This window comes from Cariama cristata, unplaced genomic scaffold (assembly GCF_000690535.1).
Source record: "Cariama cristata isolate BGI_N322 unplaced genomic scaffold, ASM69053v1 scaffold1443, whole genome shotgun sequence".
Taxonomy (NCBI): Eukaryota; Metazoa; Chordata; class Aves; order Cariamiformes; family Cariamidae; genus Cariama; species Cariama cristata.
The window spans coordinates 11,505-28,169 of NW_009606430.1; the positions used below are offsets into that span (position 1 = coordinate 11,505).

At 40.8% G+C, this 16,665-nt stretch overlaps 1 protein-coding gene across 1 annotated transcript in view; it reads left to right on the forward strand.

Moving 5' to 3' along the window:
• The window catches only part of SCUBE2 (signal peptide, CUB domain, EGF-like 2), a 39,355-nt gene that overhangs the window by 9,560 nt on the left and 13,130 nt on the right, over positions 1–16,665 (forward strand). Inside the window, exons 4-15 of the mRNA XM_009696342.1 lie at positions 419–544; positions 931–1,047; positions 1,912–2,001; positions 3,639–3,755; positions 4,761–4,883; positions 6,719–6,835; positions 9,230–9,352; positions 9,884–10,000; positions 10,618–10,704; positions 11,354–11,458; positions 12,695–12,850; positions 13,215–13,418. Of these exons, the coding sequence (XP_009694644.1) occupies positions 419–544; positions 931–1,047; positions 1,912–2,001; positions 3,639–3,755; positions 4,761–4,883; positions 6,719–6,835; positions 9,230–9,352; positions 9,884–10,000; positions 10,618–10,704; positions 11,354–11,458; positions 12,695–12,850; positions 13,215–13,418 (1,482 nt within the window). The remainder of the gene's footprint in view (positions 1–418; positions 545–930; positions 1,048–1,911; positions 2,002–3,638; positions 3,756–4,760; positions 4,884–6,718; positions 6,836–9,229; positions 9,353–9,883; positions 10,001–10,617; positions 10,705–11,353; positions 11,459–12,694; positions 12,851–13,214; positions 13,419–16,665) is intronic.

The following is a 16,665-nucleotide window of genomic DNA, read 5'->3' on the forward strand; positions in this document are numbered from 1 at the left end:
CTTTTAAGCAGAGAAAAAAGGACAGCACTTCAGGCTTTGATCTTGCCAGGTATCAGCCACCTTGCAATTTTTATAAAAGGGATGAGGAGGTTTTATAAACACTGGTATGAAGTGAGAACATTGGATGAGAATGCAGATGCTGTGCAAATCTAGGGTTGTTGCTTTTTGACCTTGTAGTCAAAGAACATGGGCACAGAAAAGATCCCAGATGGGCAAACCTTGGGGTCATTGACTTTGCAGAATTGGACTTTCTGCCTTTCCTGTCTGTAAGCTTATAGTTCTTGTCCTAACACTTTAGAGTCTTCCCAGAAGTAGCAGGCTGTTCTCTGTGTGTGTATTGAACTAACTTTATTTGACTGTTGCCTGCACACAGAGATGTTGAGGATGCTGATGCTCTTGCACTTGTCCTGTTTTGCAGAAGGCATGAGCTGCATGAATAAAGATCATGGCTGTGCCCACATCTGCAGAGAAACACCCAAAGGAGGAGTTGCCTGTGAATGCCGACCAGGATTTGAACTGTCCAAGAACCAGAGGAGCTGCATTTGTATGCAACATTCTGCATATGCTTATGGTTTTCCAAAGTGAACAAATAGTGTTCTGTTTGCAGGGATAGGGGATTTGGTATAACTAAACTGCGATGACATGCCTAAATTGTGCGCATTTGAATTAAACTAAAATCAATGGCTTTGAACACTATCGCACCAGTCTGCTGATTGCTACAGTATCTGTAGTTTGGGAGTTGTGCCATCATTCATAATGACGGGAAGTTCAGCTCCACAAGAGAGCTCTGCAGTGTTTCAGTCCCAGAGTTCCTCGGGAAAGGGGCATGTTAGGAAGGTGTATGGCATGGTCAAATGGAGACAAAACTGCACGCTCTCTTTCAAAGATGCTGGAAGTACTTGTGAGATGTAACATGTATTTTCCTCCTAGTAACATGTAATCATGGAAATGGTGGCTGTCAACATACATGTGATGATGCCGATAATGGGCCTATTTGTGGATGTCACCCGAAGTACATCATGCACATGGATGGGAAAACCTGCCTGGGTCAGTACACGGTGGAGGGAAATAGTTTTCTGTTGATGACTAAGTCTAGAGTGGTATGGCGTTGCTGTGTGTGCATGATTAATGCTCCTCCTAATAGTATGGCTAGAAAATGTTAAGGAATCCAAAACTAAGAAGCCTGCTAGTACATGAGTGAGTTGATTGGGTCCAGGCAGCTCATGCTTCCCTGTGTAAATAGCTACGTAGTACTACTGGAGCCTGTAGTTATCACTGGTCCCTCTGAAGCACAAGGCCTGTCGCTAACCAAAGAAGATTCCCTTCCCTCTAGGATATTTTAGGTTCAGTTTCTTGTGTAGCATAAGCCAGAGAGCGTAAACAAGAAGTACATCTGTTACAACCAGAACTCTGAATTCCTGGCAAGTTAGCCAGTAAAGAAAGCACTCTAAGATTTATAACCTCTTCCAGTGTCTGGAAGAGTTTGTTGTCTGTTGATTGAAATCAAGTGCTCAGGCATAACTGACTGGTCCTTGTATTAATCCATGATAGATGATGACACTGTGTTCTTAACAGAGCAGTTCATGACAGTTCAATTAGTTCTTTCATCTTGTTGCTGTTTACTACCTCCGTAGCACATCTTCTGTTTTGTTAAGAATACTGAAGCAAACATGAGTTGTAAGGAAGCAACAAAAGCAAAGTATTCATATGGTTTTGACTGAAGGATCTTAATGATTTACATTATTAGTTTCTCTTTTTTTTAAAAAAAAATATTTCTGCCTAGTCAGTTCCAACCATTTCTGGTAATTCAGCGTGCGATGCAGCTGTTTGCACGTGTGTACGTATTGGATATCAGATGAGGCTTCTGGTCAGGGCACCTTTACTCACTTGCTTTTTTCATGTTCCTTACAGAGAGGGAAGAGGCTCCTGTTGAAATTTCTGAGGGAAACACTACAGCAGGAGCTGATGTAGACAAGAGGGTGAAGCGACGGTTGCTTATGGGTAAAAGTGCTTATCCAAAATAATGTTGGTGTTTGCTGAAACCTTTTAGATTGAAGAATTGTGGGGCTTTTTTATTGTTAACCATTGTAGCTCTGAGCTGAATTCTGCCTGAGATGCTCCACTCCCTTTTAAGGAAATAATATTTTTCCATAATGTATAAGAAACTGTGTACATTGTGATGGTCAGTAGGAGGTGTCAGGAACTTGCCCTTGAAGTCGTGTATGTTTTCATAGTTCTAATTCATCATGGGAATGCAGTATCATCCCTTCTGTGCTACAGTTTTAGCCAAGTGATTGTGGAGGAAGCAGTGTTTTACCTGCTTCTCTTCAATTGAAAGTATACTTCTGCATGGAAGAGATTTGGGCCCAGTGGTGGACTGCATCTAGGACATGTTAGTATGTGAGCCCATCTTATTCATCCTAGAGGTGTTCGCATCTGGTCCAGAGTGCCAGCCTCTGAGGGTCTGTCACTACCGGGAAGGCACTGGCGTGAGAAACGTGGTCTTAGGGCAGCTGGGTCAGTGGATGTCCACCTCTGAAAACCCCTTACTCCAGGCAGTCAGGGTGGTTTACTGTGCTTACTGGCATTCGCTGCAGAAGTGGCATGGAGTATGGAGGCTGAAGAACAAACTACCAGAAGTACAGGGCTAGCTCTGAGCTCCTGAATCCATATTTAGACATCTAAATGAATAACCTCATTTAAAAAAAAAAATTACATTTCTGTGGAAAGAGGAAGAAAGAAGAGGCACTCTGTCTTCACATGGAGGTTGGACACAGCCTCCCAACTGAATGTGAGATGAGAGAGTGGGAGGGAATAAACCAGTAAAGATCTCAAAACTTGAGAATAAGCATATGCTTGATGCTGCAGAAAACTAGGACACAGAGCTAGAAGACAGGATTTCAAAAAGCAGACACAGAAAATGGTCTTTGCAGCTCTCTGAATCATTATGCGCTGGATAAAATTGCATTTGTCCAGCCAGTGAAAAGGTAGTTGGACTGACTGAGGTTGTTAGACTGACTACAGGAGGATGAATGCCAGAGAGTAAGTTATTTCTGTTTAGTTGGGTGTGGAGAACTGTATTTTAGGGGTGTTTGCTAGAAAGGTTTGATGAGATTTAGACACAGTTTGCATAGGGGGAGGTTAGAGGAGCATTAGGTTGAGATGACACCTGGGTTACAAGCCTGAAGGAAGGCTCAGTGTGGGTGTAATCCACCATGACTGGGAGCAGAGGTAGCATGTGAAGGTGTATTGGGAGGGATTTAAGAAAACTGGTTTAGTAGTGCTGAGTGTAACCAGGTGTCTGAGCATTGGTGGGAAGCGTCAGAAGATCGGCCAGGATTGAGTGTGGGCATAAGGAGACCAACTGTCAGGAACAGATTTGTCATCAAGGAGTGGGGATTTGTATTTAAGGACAAGAATATCCAGAGACAGTATCTTAGGTTGTAGAGTCTCTGCAAAAAACAGGACATAGCTGAGGCAGGGATTTTGCCAACAGATTTATTTAGTAGTGGCTCATGTATACGAGACTGAATGTGGTTGAATAGCAGTGTGCTTGGAACTGTGCCTTGTATCACATGATGTTTCTTATTATCATTATAATATCCCTGAGCAAACTTCAGTTTTATCTCGTTGGCTAGAAACATGTGCAGTGAATAATGGTGGCTGTGATCGTACGTGTAAAGATACATCAACCGGAGTTCACTGCAGCTGTCCTGTTGGATTCACACTCCAGTTTGATGGAAAGACATGTAAAGGTGAGTTTTATTCTCATGGACACGTGCATACCAACACCTTTCTGTAAGGCATTCATCTCCAAATGAAGGTAATCCAGTGTCCAGAGGAAAGCCAGCGTGTGTACTCTGACCTAAGAAGGGACTGCAGCCAGGGGTAGACGCGTGGTTTCCATCTCATCAGGTGCACCACGTGCAGAGAATCACTGCTGCTCTGCCCTCCCCCTCACCGCTTCCACCCCTCCTGCCAAGATGGCCTCATTTTTCACAGATGAGGTTTGGTAGGAGCTAATGCAGGTCTGTGGTAAAGTAGAGGTCAGTACTGGGAGAGGTGGGCGTGTAGGTTCTTACAGGCATACAGTCCAATAGTCTGCTATTTTACTCTGTCAGATGGGTATTAGAGCAGTTTGTAAGTAAATATCAGTGTGTAAACAGGGATGCGTGAGTAGAATTACTTATACTGGGCCAAACAGCTCTAATGAGAGTACTGGAAAGGAGCAAAAGGACATTTAGGTTGTATATTAGAATACGTTTTCCAGTAATTAGATGCTAAGGCTGTTCTGCTAGACAAAAATGATGAAATCCCCGTGCCTGAGTCATTTAATATTAGATAAAGAGGTCATTCTAATATTGGCATGAAAAGGACAGGGTGGCCCTTCTGTCTGAGATTTCTGCAGGGCTTAGGAAGAGGAAATGGAGAGAATGTTTAAAAAGCTAAAGCCTGTTAGACAGCTTTTAAGTCAAAGTGTTTCCAAACAAAACTTAGGGAAATGGTCTTTTGTGAATACATGTACCCAAACGTAACTGACAGCAATTTGTTAAATGAAAGCAAATAACACTGTCATGGGGCTGAATCAGCCAGATCATTCTTAAGAGCTGGATCTGATCTTCCTTAAAATTTGTAGTAGTCTTGCTAGATTTTGTTTCTGGGCTTCTCTAACCAATTGGACGTGACTGTTTTCTGGGTCTGGCAGTGGAAGTATGTTGAATGTACTGTGTTCATTTGCTGAAGCACTTTTTTTGTTACAGATATTGATGAATGCCAGTCCAATAATGGAGGCTGTGATCATTTCTGTAAAAACACTGTTGGCAGTTTCGATTGCAGCTGCAGAAAAGGATTTAAATTATTAACAGATGAGAAGTCTTGTCAAGGTATGTGCACTGGAGAGGCAATAGAAGTAGAACAAATCAGTGTGGCTTGGACATCTACTGCAATGATGAAGTGATAATGAACTCCAGAATAATTTCCATGCCTCAGTTTTGTTTTGTTATGTTTTTTTTTTCTTTCTGAAACAGCTGTTGAGTTAATACAGTTGGTTTGGTACTATTGTAGGAGATATGTTTAATGGCACAGTGAACTATTATCTGGAAGCAACAGAGATAGCATTATATTAAAAAGCTCTTTATGAAGATAATGCTTTCCCTCACTCTCCCTTCTGTTAGTGCTCTTAAAATAATTTACAGGGAAAAATAGACAGTATCTCTCCATCCATCTTACTGACTAGTTCCCCATTGCAGTGAAATCATTTTTTCTTAATGGGACATTTAGATGCCATGAGTTCATTATTTAAAGAAAAAAAAGGTATGTGATCTATGAAATTATAGACCTGTAGACAGACTGGAATCACTATTCCCTAAAACATCGTAGAGCATTTGATTTTTTGGGTGACATGGATTTCTTCTGTGAGACTTACAAAGCATATTTGTTTTTCTGTATAATGGTTTGTATGTATAGAGTTAGCAATCCTGTTTAAGCTGCTTAAATACATTAAAATGTAAAGATCAAAATGGTTTGTGGTTTTGGAAAAACTACAATGTGAAACAATGTAAAGGCAATCAACCAATTGGGGAGGTGAATAATTGAATTTCCTAGACAATCAGCTGACATTAATGATGAGTTTCAGAAAGCTGAACTGACCAACAGAAAATAATTTTCACCTGGGTTTTTGGTGCATTCTTATCCTTTTTAAATCAGGCAAAGAAGGACAACTACTTATATGGAACAAACTTACTATAAAAATGTAAGATTTTCAAGATAACTTTTTTTAATGGAATCTGTTTATGAATTTTAAAGACTTCCATCTCCCTTTTGTCCATGTCACTTCTGTTACTTTCCCTAGATTGTTTCAAAAGTAGTATCTTGAAGCATGCCAAAGCCCAAGAAAAAAGAATGATGTAATGTGTCAGTGATGTTCATGTGAACTTTGTATCTTGCAACATTCTTACATGGCGTGCATAATGTACTAGCACAGAAGTTTTAAGTGCTGTTGATGGTATAATAAACATTCAGGGCCTCAGAAAGTGGTGGGAATTTTACCATTTTACCATTCAATTCACCGAGATCACGATGAGGCTATTATACTAACTATGTTTTACACACAAGATGTGTGCAAAGTGATGATAATGCCAAGGAAAACTTTCACTGGAGAAAACAGATATCTCAGCAGCTTTTAGAGATAGACACTGAAGTCTAAATATACCGTATAATGGATCCATGGAAAAATTCACCAAATTATTCCAGTCATCTGTCTTCAGGTGTATCTCGGAGAACATGGTGATTTTCAGTAGCCTTAAATCAGGCACTGCATATTCATATAGAGTTAAAAATGTGACCTTGGCTTTCATTTATGGGGAAAACCCAAAAGCAATACTTTCTTTTGTAAATCTGTTTCTGCAGACCTTATGTAGACTTTTCTTAATGAAATGAGAGTTTTGTCAGCATTTTTTTTTCCTCCCATAGAATAGAAATAGTTTATTTTAAACATAATTGCTAAAAATGTAGCAGCTGTTTTGATATTTGCCAAGAAAAAGCTTGTTTGGCAAACTAATTGTTCTTCTAAAAGTTGTCATTTCATTGTGTTATATTATTTGCTTTAAAAGAATTTGCTTAGTTTACATAAATCTGCACATCTTTGTGTCCAACTTTGTTAGCTCAGTGCTCCTGTGCCAGGCTGAAAGATACTGATGTATCCCTTTAAAACTTGCAGACATTGATGAATGCTCTTTTGAACGGACCTGTGATCACACGTGCATCAATCATCCAGGCACCTTTGAGTGTACTTGTAACAAAGGATATGCTCTCTATGGCTTCACGCATTGTGGAGGTGAGTTACGAAAAGATGCTACAGGCCATGCCGATACAGTGCTATAGCCACAGGTCTAATTGTCTGTGCAAGACACAAGCCTATGTATATGCGGTCGGAGTACAGAGTAAATTGGACTCTTTGCCATGATAAGGAGACACAGCAAAAGCAGAAACTAATGCTGCTGATTTCTGTCTTTATTCAAATGATTTTCCCTTCCCACCCTGCATCCAGAAAGCACCTGTGACTATTAGAACCAACTGATGCGTTTTGCACCTGGATACGAAAGCCATAACTTGATAGAATTTTCACATGCAGAAGTCTCATTGACCTCAATGAAAAGTCAGTGGAATAGGACTTAAAGAACAGAAAGCTCTGGATGGCTTAGAAAATCATGGTTTTGCAGGTTGCCCTTGTGCATATGTCAGATCCTCATGTGATGTAGACTGGAATTTAGTTGAGGTAGTACCACTGATTTACATTGACCAAGATTAATACTCTGAAATCTTTCATGTCATTCCTACAAGAAAATTTCAAGGAAAGAAAGATGTTTGCAGACCCTCAATGTCTATCAAGTATGAATATTTCTATGACAAATTCCCAGAATTAACATGAGGAAACATGAATAACTGGACACTAAGTGGAATTAAACATGTTTTATATAAGCTCTAAGCAAGACCTTACTGACTCCATATGCTTACTTAATTCTGAGTAAGACCTATTTATTTTTGAGGCAGAATGAGCATGTGTACCTTGGAGATAACAATTCGGAGATCTCCATGTGCCTGATCTGTTCTAACCTCTGCCTCTAGAAAGTCTGCAAAGAAGATTACAGGGCTACAATATCACTGTGTTCTGTCTGATGAACAAGGAAACCTGTGTGGATGGGAAGTAAAACTGTTCATGTGTTCTACTTGCTAAAAGAAGTCTGTTCTCATGAATTCGTCTGCATTAATTCAATTTCTTTTGGCCACCAGTGAGGGTGGAGGTTGGCTGTTGGCTGCTAATTGGCCTCTTCATATCATACTCCTGTGCAGAAGATGTTAATCCTTATGCCATAGTAAGTCCTTCATTTACTGGCAATCGCAGGCTGTGTCAAAGCTCGTAGGGATACTGAGTATATACCTTCTGACCTATATGGAAGAAATCAGTAAGTGCTGGAGATAATAGGTTACCATTGCAGGCAGCATCCTAACAAAATGTCAATGAAACCACAAAATTGGCCCAAATCTTTGGTTATCTTACATAGCAGTACCAATTTAAGATGATCCCTTCTTTCTGCATTATTCCTCTGCTGCTCATTCCTACCCTTGCTATCTCAATTCTATTAGTAGCATGTTTTTCCCCTGAAATCAGCTCAGCTTTGTAATCTGTTTCACAATGTTTTCTGTCAAATTGTTACCTATCTAGAGGGGGGAACAAATGGTTGGGGAGAGCAGTGACAAGAGCTTGTTATTACCATTGAGAAAAGTGTACACAGAAGTGGGTACCCTTAGTTGCACAAACTTTCTGGGACTTGCAAGAGATTTCTTGATGGCAGCATTCTGGGTTTATATATAATTGCCATAAAGCTACTGGAGACAAGTGAAGCAGTCGTCAGGGTGGATCTGAGAAGCAGAGACATACAACTTTGCCTTTCCCTTTGTTGAAATTCATGAGATTCCTGTCGGCCCATTTCTCCAGTCAGTCAAGGTCCCTCTGAATAGCGGCACAACCATCTGGTGTATCAGCCACTCCTCCCAGTTTTGTATCATCTGCGAACTTGCTGGGGGTGAACTCTTGTCCCATCATCCAGGTTTAATGAAGAGGATAGATAGTATTGGCCCCAGTATTGACCCCTGGGGTACACCTCTGCAAGTCTGCACCAAAGGCAGTATGTTGTGTTGTAGCAGTTTCTCCTCCTGTTGGCATTTACTGGGCGGGGTAGGGGCCCGAAATTAGACAATGGCCAAAAGGGACAATGGTGATATTTGCCCACGTGCAGTCAAATAGTATTCCACAGCACTTGTATCTGACGACTTTGGAGAATTGATCAATATGAATCCTCTCCATGTTGTCTGTCTTTATTCCAAATTAGAAATATTAACCAGACACTATGCAGTGTGGATTTGATTTGGTCTCCTTTTCTTTGAGTTAATTTGTTACCATATTGCTGAGGCTGGATATTTTTTTAATTATATGGTTTAAGGACGTACCTAATGTCTTCCCTCCAACAACGTTTGATCAATTTCAACATTTATCAAAGAACTTCCATAAAAACAAAACTATTTCAAGGTGGGTGTCCAGACAGGATTCCTAAAATCTTTTCCAAACCCTACTATGCAGTATTTGTGTACATGTTTACCTCGTGGAGTTAGAGTACAGAACTTTGGCAAGAGTAACTTAAAAAAAAATATTTCTACCTTTCCTCTGTAGATATTAATGAATGTAGCATCAACAATGGTGGCTGCCAACAGCTGTGTGTGAACACGCTGGGAGACTATGAATGCCTGTGTCACTCTAACTACAAATTACACTGGAATAAAAAGGATTGTGTTGGTAAGGTGCCTAGTAAATACATTTCTACTTCTGATGTGTCTGATGGCCGTGTGGTTATAGTCAAATCTGAAAATGTTGATCTGTCCCGTTAAGTGGTATGAGTCAGCGTTCCTGGTATTCCGCTTTACTACTTAGTGAGGCATGATGGTACTGATGTTGAAACTGGTAAAAACAAGTTAAAAAAAAAAAAAAAAAACCAAACAAAACCACAACCCCCAAAAACCCCAAAACAGGAGATACTTTGAGGGATTTTGATGCTTTCTTTCCTGTGCTTTTATCTAGCTCATTCTTCTGTTTCCTTTTGTTTCTCTGCACGAGAAGCTTTGCTGATGACAGCTTTACCTGAAAGGAAATTACCTATGTGGTATGATCTTCCAGTGATTTTTATTTTGCTTTGATTTTCTGTCTAAACAGCATATTAATTGCATGGGTGCTCTCAGATACCAGCTACAAAAGCAGCTGCATGCCGATTTATTAGTAGGGTGTATGGGGATGTTTTACTTCTGTGAGTATTTGTTTTATCCTATTTAGAGACAAAGGGTCCCTTGCCTGATAATATGTCACCCAAGGTATTGCTACACTGCATTAAGAGTGGTGGGAGTGATAGATGCTTCTTAAGCTGCTCTTCAGATGTCCAGCTATTTTCTGGTAAGTCAAACCCAACAAAAACAAGTATATGATTCTGTAGAGAGTGTAAAAGTAGCAAACCTCCTAACTCTTGTGGAAGCCCCAAGAAGTAGACAATCAACAGAGACCTTTCCTATTTCACTATAGATAGTAAAGGACTATATCCCTGCCAGTGTCCCAAGAAAGCCCCCCTTTCCTTGTCTTTTATAACCACTCTACCCTCAGATTCCCTTCTCATGACAACTGTCTTTTTGAAGCTGGGGAGGACAGGGCAGAATTCTCTGTGCTCCCTGGGCCATTCCTTAATTGGCCCTGAGAGCCACTGCTGAATGAGGCGAAGGCATTCCAGCCCTGCGTGGGGTCTGAGATTTTGCCCGCACAGCCCCTCCACCCCACAGACACAGCAAGCAGACTCGGCCGGTGCTTATGGGACAGATATTGCTTTTCTTCCTGAACCCTTTCAATTGCTTAGGAAGAGATAAGCTCTAATGTGGAGTATTTTATGAACAACATTGTTGAAAAAGGTGAAGATGATGATGCCGATCAACAAATTAAAAATGTCTTTTATACTACAGGAGACTTCAGTCTGTGCACAGTGCTTGTGTCTTTACTGTCTGTCTGTATGGTCTGTCTGTTAGGAACACAAGATGCCTACACCCTCACCTGTGGCAGGTCATCTCAGCTTAAGAAAAAGCAGCAAAATACAAATGCATCCAGCTGGCTGGGTAATCACTAGATTTACTGTTGCATGATTTGACTGATTTCTTTTAATAGATAACTGTGAAATAAGGTGTTTCTATTGACTTTCTGTTTGCCCTCTCCATTATACTCCTCCTGTTTTTTCTTCCTCTTCTTCATGATTGGAGTTCATTATTGCAGCAGGAAATTCCCCCTGTGCTGCTTCATCAGCATCATTTAAACTAAGACTTAAAAATAAGGAAGGAGGAAAAAGATCAGTAGTGAAATAAACAGCTAGGCCAGGAGTGTCATGCCTCTTTAGACATCCAAACTGGACGGTGTTGGCAACATACAATATGTTTCGATTGAGCTGTTGGACAGTAAAGTTTAGAAAGTATTTAAAACTAAACAGACAAGAGGTGCTATTTTACATAGACTTTTTTACATAAACTACTTTCTGAACTCCTTTGATTTCAGTTAACCTTTATTTGATTTACCCAATAGCACATCTGGACTTGATCTCATTCTTCTTTCTCTTTGGTTTTTTTCTTTTCTTTTTTTTTTTTTAAATCTATCACACTTTGTTCCAACTTCATGCCAGCATATTTTTTGATGTCATCATTATGATGTGACATTAGGGTTATCTAAATCTTCTATTCCTATTTTAAAATAACATGTCATTGTTTCTTCCTGAAGATACTTCAACTATCAAGATAAGCGTAACCTTTAAATTAAATGAAGGAAAATGTAGTTTGAAAAAGACTGAGATGTTTCAAGAAGGTCTGGAACAGATGATACCAGGTATGAATATAAAAATGCAGGTAAGCAGGTTAGTGAGTAGGTTAGTGCCATAGCTTAGGGGTTATCAAGTGCTTTCCAGATGTGAAGTACATCATAAGCAAAGCATAGAGGACTGCAAACTTTCTGCTCTTCACTGACCTCGTGAATCACACTACTTCCCAGCCATGATTCTTGCAATAGTTATGCCAGATTGCAGGACTTCCCTGTGACAACCTTGCAGTCTTGGTAGGAAAGCCCTTCTCCTTTTTAGTTTGTACCACCGCCAACAAATGCTCAGTAAAAACCCATTCTTTTCATGCTTTTGATTTCTTCCTTTCCTTTCTCTCTCTACCCCTTCTTTCTGTTTTTTCCTTTCTCACCTGCTCCTTACTGTCTGGTGCCTCAGTGAAGAATCTCATGGCCTTTTATGCTGACTCTGTTGCCAGAGTGTTATTCCTCTTTTCTCTTGTCTTCCTTTTAGACTTCAGCAGCCCCAGATGGACACAGTGAGGTCAGCTCTTCCATCTGTTCCAAGGCAGAAAGTATAGCTTGGGAATTTACAAAATCAGCAGAAAATGAGGAGGAGTACATTTCAAGAAAAAAAAAAAAAGTCACTAAACAATATGATGAATCAGCATGTCAGTTTGTTTGTCCTTAGAAGAGTAACAGTGAGAAACTACGCTAGATGCTCAGTGAAGAGTTATGTACTGCAGAACCAAACCTCATTCCGTGTGTTTTCTTAAGTTTTATTCCCTCACTGAAACCTTGAAAATGGTCTCCAAATGTCCTGTGTACGCAGCCACTACTTAATTTAAACACACCATTATAAGCTAATATGTTTTTCACATGCTTCATATGAGTGCAAAATTTCCCTCGAGTAGCCTGCCTGATGCAGGCAGTGTCATGGTTTTAAGACGCTTTGCACAGTGCAAAAGCAACTCATCAGAACCTGCTAGCAAAACCCAGGCAAAGCAGGCTGAGCACTGCAGCCAGGCTCTCATCCTAGCAGTGAATCATGGCTCAGACCTGCTGCCCTGCCAGAGGCTCAGCCTGACAGTACATCTGTGTAGGTGCAGTGGAGTCGTGATTCGGTGTAAGGGTGTACCAGTTGAGAACCTAGCCAAACTGTTTACTGGCATGTGGAGCTGATCATTTGTTCCCCTTTAACTCTTCATGACAACGTATGTGCTGAGCATTAGTGAATGTTCAATGACATAGCTGGCCAAGTTTTTGCTTCCTTTAATTTTGTTCATACAGAGAGACATAATTCAGTAATGGAGAGCTTCCACTATGTAAACCTAACGTGCAGTTCTGGGAAGAAAGTTCATGGAGCCCTCAGTAGACTGACAGCAACTAGAGACATTTTTATCACTGTGGACTTTGAGCTTGAAACAAGCCGAAAGGAGGTGACAGGTTGGTTGGAAAATAGTCCAAGGTGCGGTTTGAAGCTTCTTGCTGTTTGCTGCTTAATTTCTGTATTTTTCGCTTCTATCTATATGCAAAATGATAATAAAAAGTATCTCCTGTTTTGAAAATGAATTGTACTGTTTCAAAAAGAGTGAGGGATGGGGATAGTTTCAAGGATCAAAGAGCTGCCCATAGATTAAAGTCTTGTGGTCTGATTAATTTTCTTCTAGCCTGGTGGTATTGTCCTTAAGGATTTCAGATTTGTTCACGGAAGTTGCTTTCTCAGTGTTTTGCGTTGGTTGGTCTTTTGAATTGGGTGGATTTTTATGCATGGTCACATATAGCAGCTTTCACCCTTGATACTTTTCAGACACATGTGATCTGCGCTGTGCTCGGAAAAAGACTGAAAAGAGGTTCCGTAAAACCATTCGAACCCTACGGAAGACGGTCAGCAGGGACCAATTCCGCATTCGTGTCTCTGGCACGGACCACGAAGTGGCCAGAAAGTCTCTCAAGCTGTCAGAGCCACAGCAATCTTGTGGTGTAGGACAAATGCATGTGGGTAACAGATGTGGTAAGTAAATGTAAGTTAGGAACAAACCATCATGTGTGTTTTACTGTTCTGGTGAGCCTGGAGTGGTCATGGGATGCTTGTCCAGGAGAGAGGAGGGCTGCGTGTGAAGAAGTAGGGGTTTCTGTTTGTGCTACTGAGATGTACCCCTCTCTGTATGCATTGTTGGCAATTACTGTGTTATAGAGTAGAATAAGGGCTCAGCGCATTGCACTTTGTTGTAGTTGATGCAAAGCCTACAGTAAATTCAAAGGTAGAAACTGTGGGAATAACGTCAGGGACCAATAGCCTTGACATCACCAGAGTTATTTTTAAGACTACATTTAGTATCCAGTGTAACACTGTGGTTCTGAACTTGTCAATGTTTCATCTTTCCTGTGTTGCAAAGAAAAGGCTGAACAGAATTTGATACAGTTACATTCTTTTTGCTGATTAAGCTCTGAGTCTCAGAGAATCTTTGTGACAGAGCTATAAATTCATGGAGCATAGGGGTTTTATAGGCCAGTACTGAGAAAAATCTTAATTGTCATGGCACTGGAGGGCACCACCATAATGCAGTCCATAATAAATGCTTCCAAAGCACAAAAGTTAAGGAGAGAGGTCAGATGTTATCTTAACAGGGACCTAACAACCATGACAGCTAATTCAGGCTGCACAGGGTAGGCAGCATGTAGGTGGTTTTGTGAATCAGCAAGCCTTTAAAATGCTTGTCAGACTGAATTAGTACGTCTTCCAGCAGCAACCTATTCTGCTTCAGAATAGATTTTCCAATCTATTTTTTCTAACTGTGGAAAAACTTGGATTCATAGAACAGAAAAATGAATTGGTCATGTTTAAAATATCTGTGCAAGCAAGCAGACTAGGGAATTATTCAGGAATTCTGTCAGAAAAAGCTGTAAATTTGGTGATTTTTTTTTTTTTTGGTAACATTGTAATAAGTCTGAAAAACTTTGGAAAGTTCACCGAGATGAGTTTACATGGATGTTTTCAAGCTGTTGTGTTGGATGCTGGAGGAAGGCTTTAAAAAACTTTGTCTCAGTCCATTGTACAGAGCACAGTATGGCTTTCAAGCCATTTGTGATTTCACCTGGAAAAAATAGCAATGAGTAAGCTGAAAATACTGCAGGTAGAGAAGGCAATGTGAGTTACAATTAGGAACTAGAACAACAAAGACACAAAATTTTTTTTAGGTAGCTGCAGAACCAGTTTAATTTCTCCTTGCAAATGCGAAGCTTACATGGCATTTCTGTGCTAGTTCAGAGAGAAAGGGTGCTTTTGGAGCAGGCCTGGAAAACTCTGGTATGGTGAGCACAAATAGCCTGTCCATGGTTAAAACAGAGACACTGAGCATATGATGACAAAGGTTTTGAAAAAAACCTTTTTTGTAAAAGTCAAGCCTCTTCTGTTGCTGAATTGGTGTCATGGTTTGCTCTTGGACATCTTAGCAGGTACTGCTGTGAGCAGTGGAACTAGTAAAATATGATTCCCTGAAGGTCTCCTGCCTTATGGTTCTGTTTGCTTGTGCCTAAAAAGGTGCAATCACTAAATGAATCTTCCTCTCTTCAGCTGAAGTATTCAGACCGTATCCTTGTGTAGATTTGCTGTGATCAAACAGGAGATGGAACTTGCACCACAGCCTTTTACTTGCATGGATGCTAAGAAGGTCTGTCTCCTCCACTTGCATGTTCCCTGCTTATTTACATAAATGTACAGAAACTTAGTGTCTTTGAAACCTCTCTCCATCCTTTGTCAGGTTGCTGGAAGTTGGACAGAAAGTTCAGTAGTTGCTGAGGGGACATAAGAGTACACACAGAGGCAGTGTTGTTATATACGCCTCATTTCTTAGGAAAAGCTGATTGTCCCAGTGTGTATGGTAAAGGCAGCACTGGGCGGCTGCTGCTGCTGCTTTGAGTGCCAGTCTGAAGGAGTTAAGAAATAGACTGGGGACAAGAGAATGGAGTGGGAACAGTGTGGAAGAAGAGGAAGAAGTTAGCTTAGGGATGTGTGTGGGAGAGTCAGGGGTTTGTGTTTTGTTTTGATGTGATTGTTTTGCAGAGCTGCTGAGAGAACTTCTGGACAGGATTGGGGCCCTGCTTATCTAGACATGCTAATGATTCTGGGCAGAAAGTGACTCCATAGCAAAGAGATACCAGGTCAGCAGGTGGATTCAGTGCAGGTGGTGGATGTGGTCTCTGGACAGGCTGAGAACTTTGACAAAGGGATTTTGCTCAGCCTGACCAGAGGAACAGGAGGCAGTGAGGGAGCAAAGTAAGCCTAGGGACTTACAGGTCTTCTGTAATGCAGATACTGGGTAAAGTGCAAGTTTCAGTTCATTCTTTTCAAATACGCTTTTTCAAACAAAATACTTGGAGTATGGGTAGGTTAGATACCATTTTATTGATTCAGACAGCCTTGTGCTGGTCCTCTTGCTGTGGTAGACTTCTCCTGGCACAGCACTACCTGAAATGTTAGTTGTATCTGAGCAGCTGAGAGGGAAGGCCCAGCTCCCGCTCTGACAGCTTCTGCCTTGGGTAGCTGGCCTGCAGTTGCAGCAGCAAGCTAGACTTTGGTTTCACACTTTTGGTGAGGTAGTACTTTTCCTGATTTACCTGTCTTGACTCCTACTGTCAGCAGTGGGGCACAGCACAGAATAAAAGTTCCAGGAGGGCACCAGGAACAGATTAGATGTGATTTCTAAGGTATTTCATCATTATTAATATGCTGAACAGTTGCATGTGTATGTCTGCTGTTCTTTAAACAGCTGTTGATGGTAAAAGGGAATTCACTGCTGATTCTGAGGGGTAGTGTATTTTATTTCAAGTTTGCTGTTTAACGTACGGTTCTGTTTGGGATTTTCTGATGCTTTAGAGGTTCAAGTGCTGTGTTTATCTACCTTGTTATGTGCAAGCTCTGTATCAATGAGTAAGCATATTTAGCATTGACTCACAATTAATAATTGATTAATTCCATGAAGTCCTCTGAATGGCTTCTAAGGAGCAAGGAGCAGTAGGTCCCTACTAATGTTTATCGTGGGAAATGCATATAGCAAAATGGAATGTTCATCAGCCTTCCTAGAGAACTGGACTCTCATAGCAGGAGTGTGATCTTTCCACACTGAAGTAAATCTTTTGGTAAAGCACATGCATATTTGCATGACAGTGCTTCAAGACTGGATGAGCCATCTGAGAATGCTGGAAATGCTACGTGCTTCTTTGAGAGATTTGTCTTGGGGAGAATACAGTTTCATTCG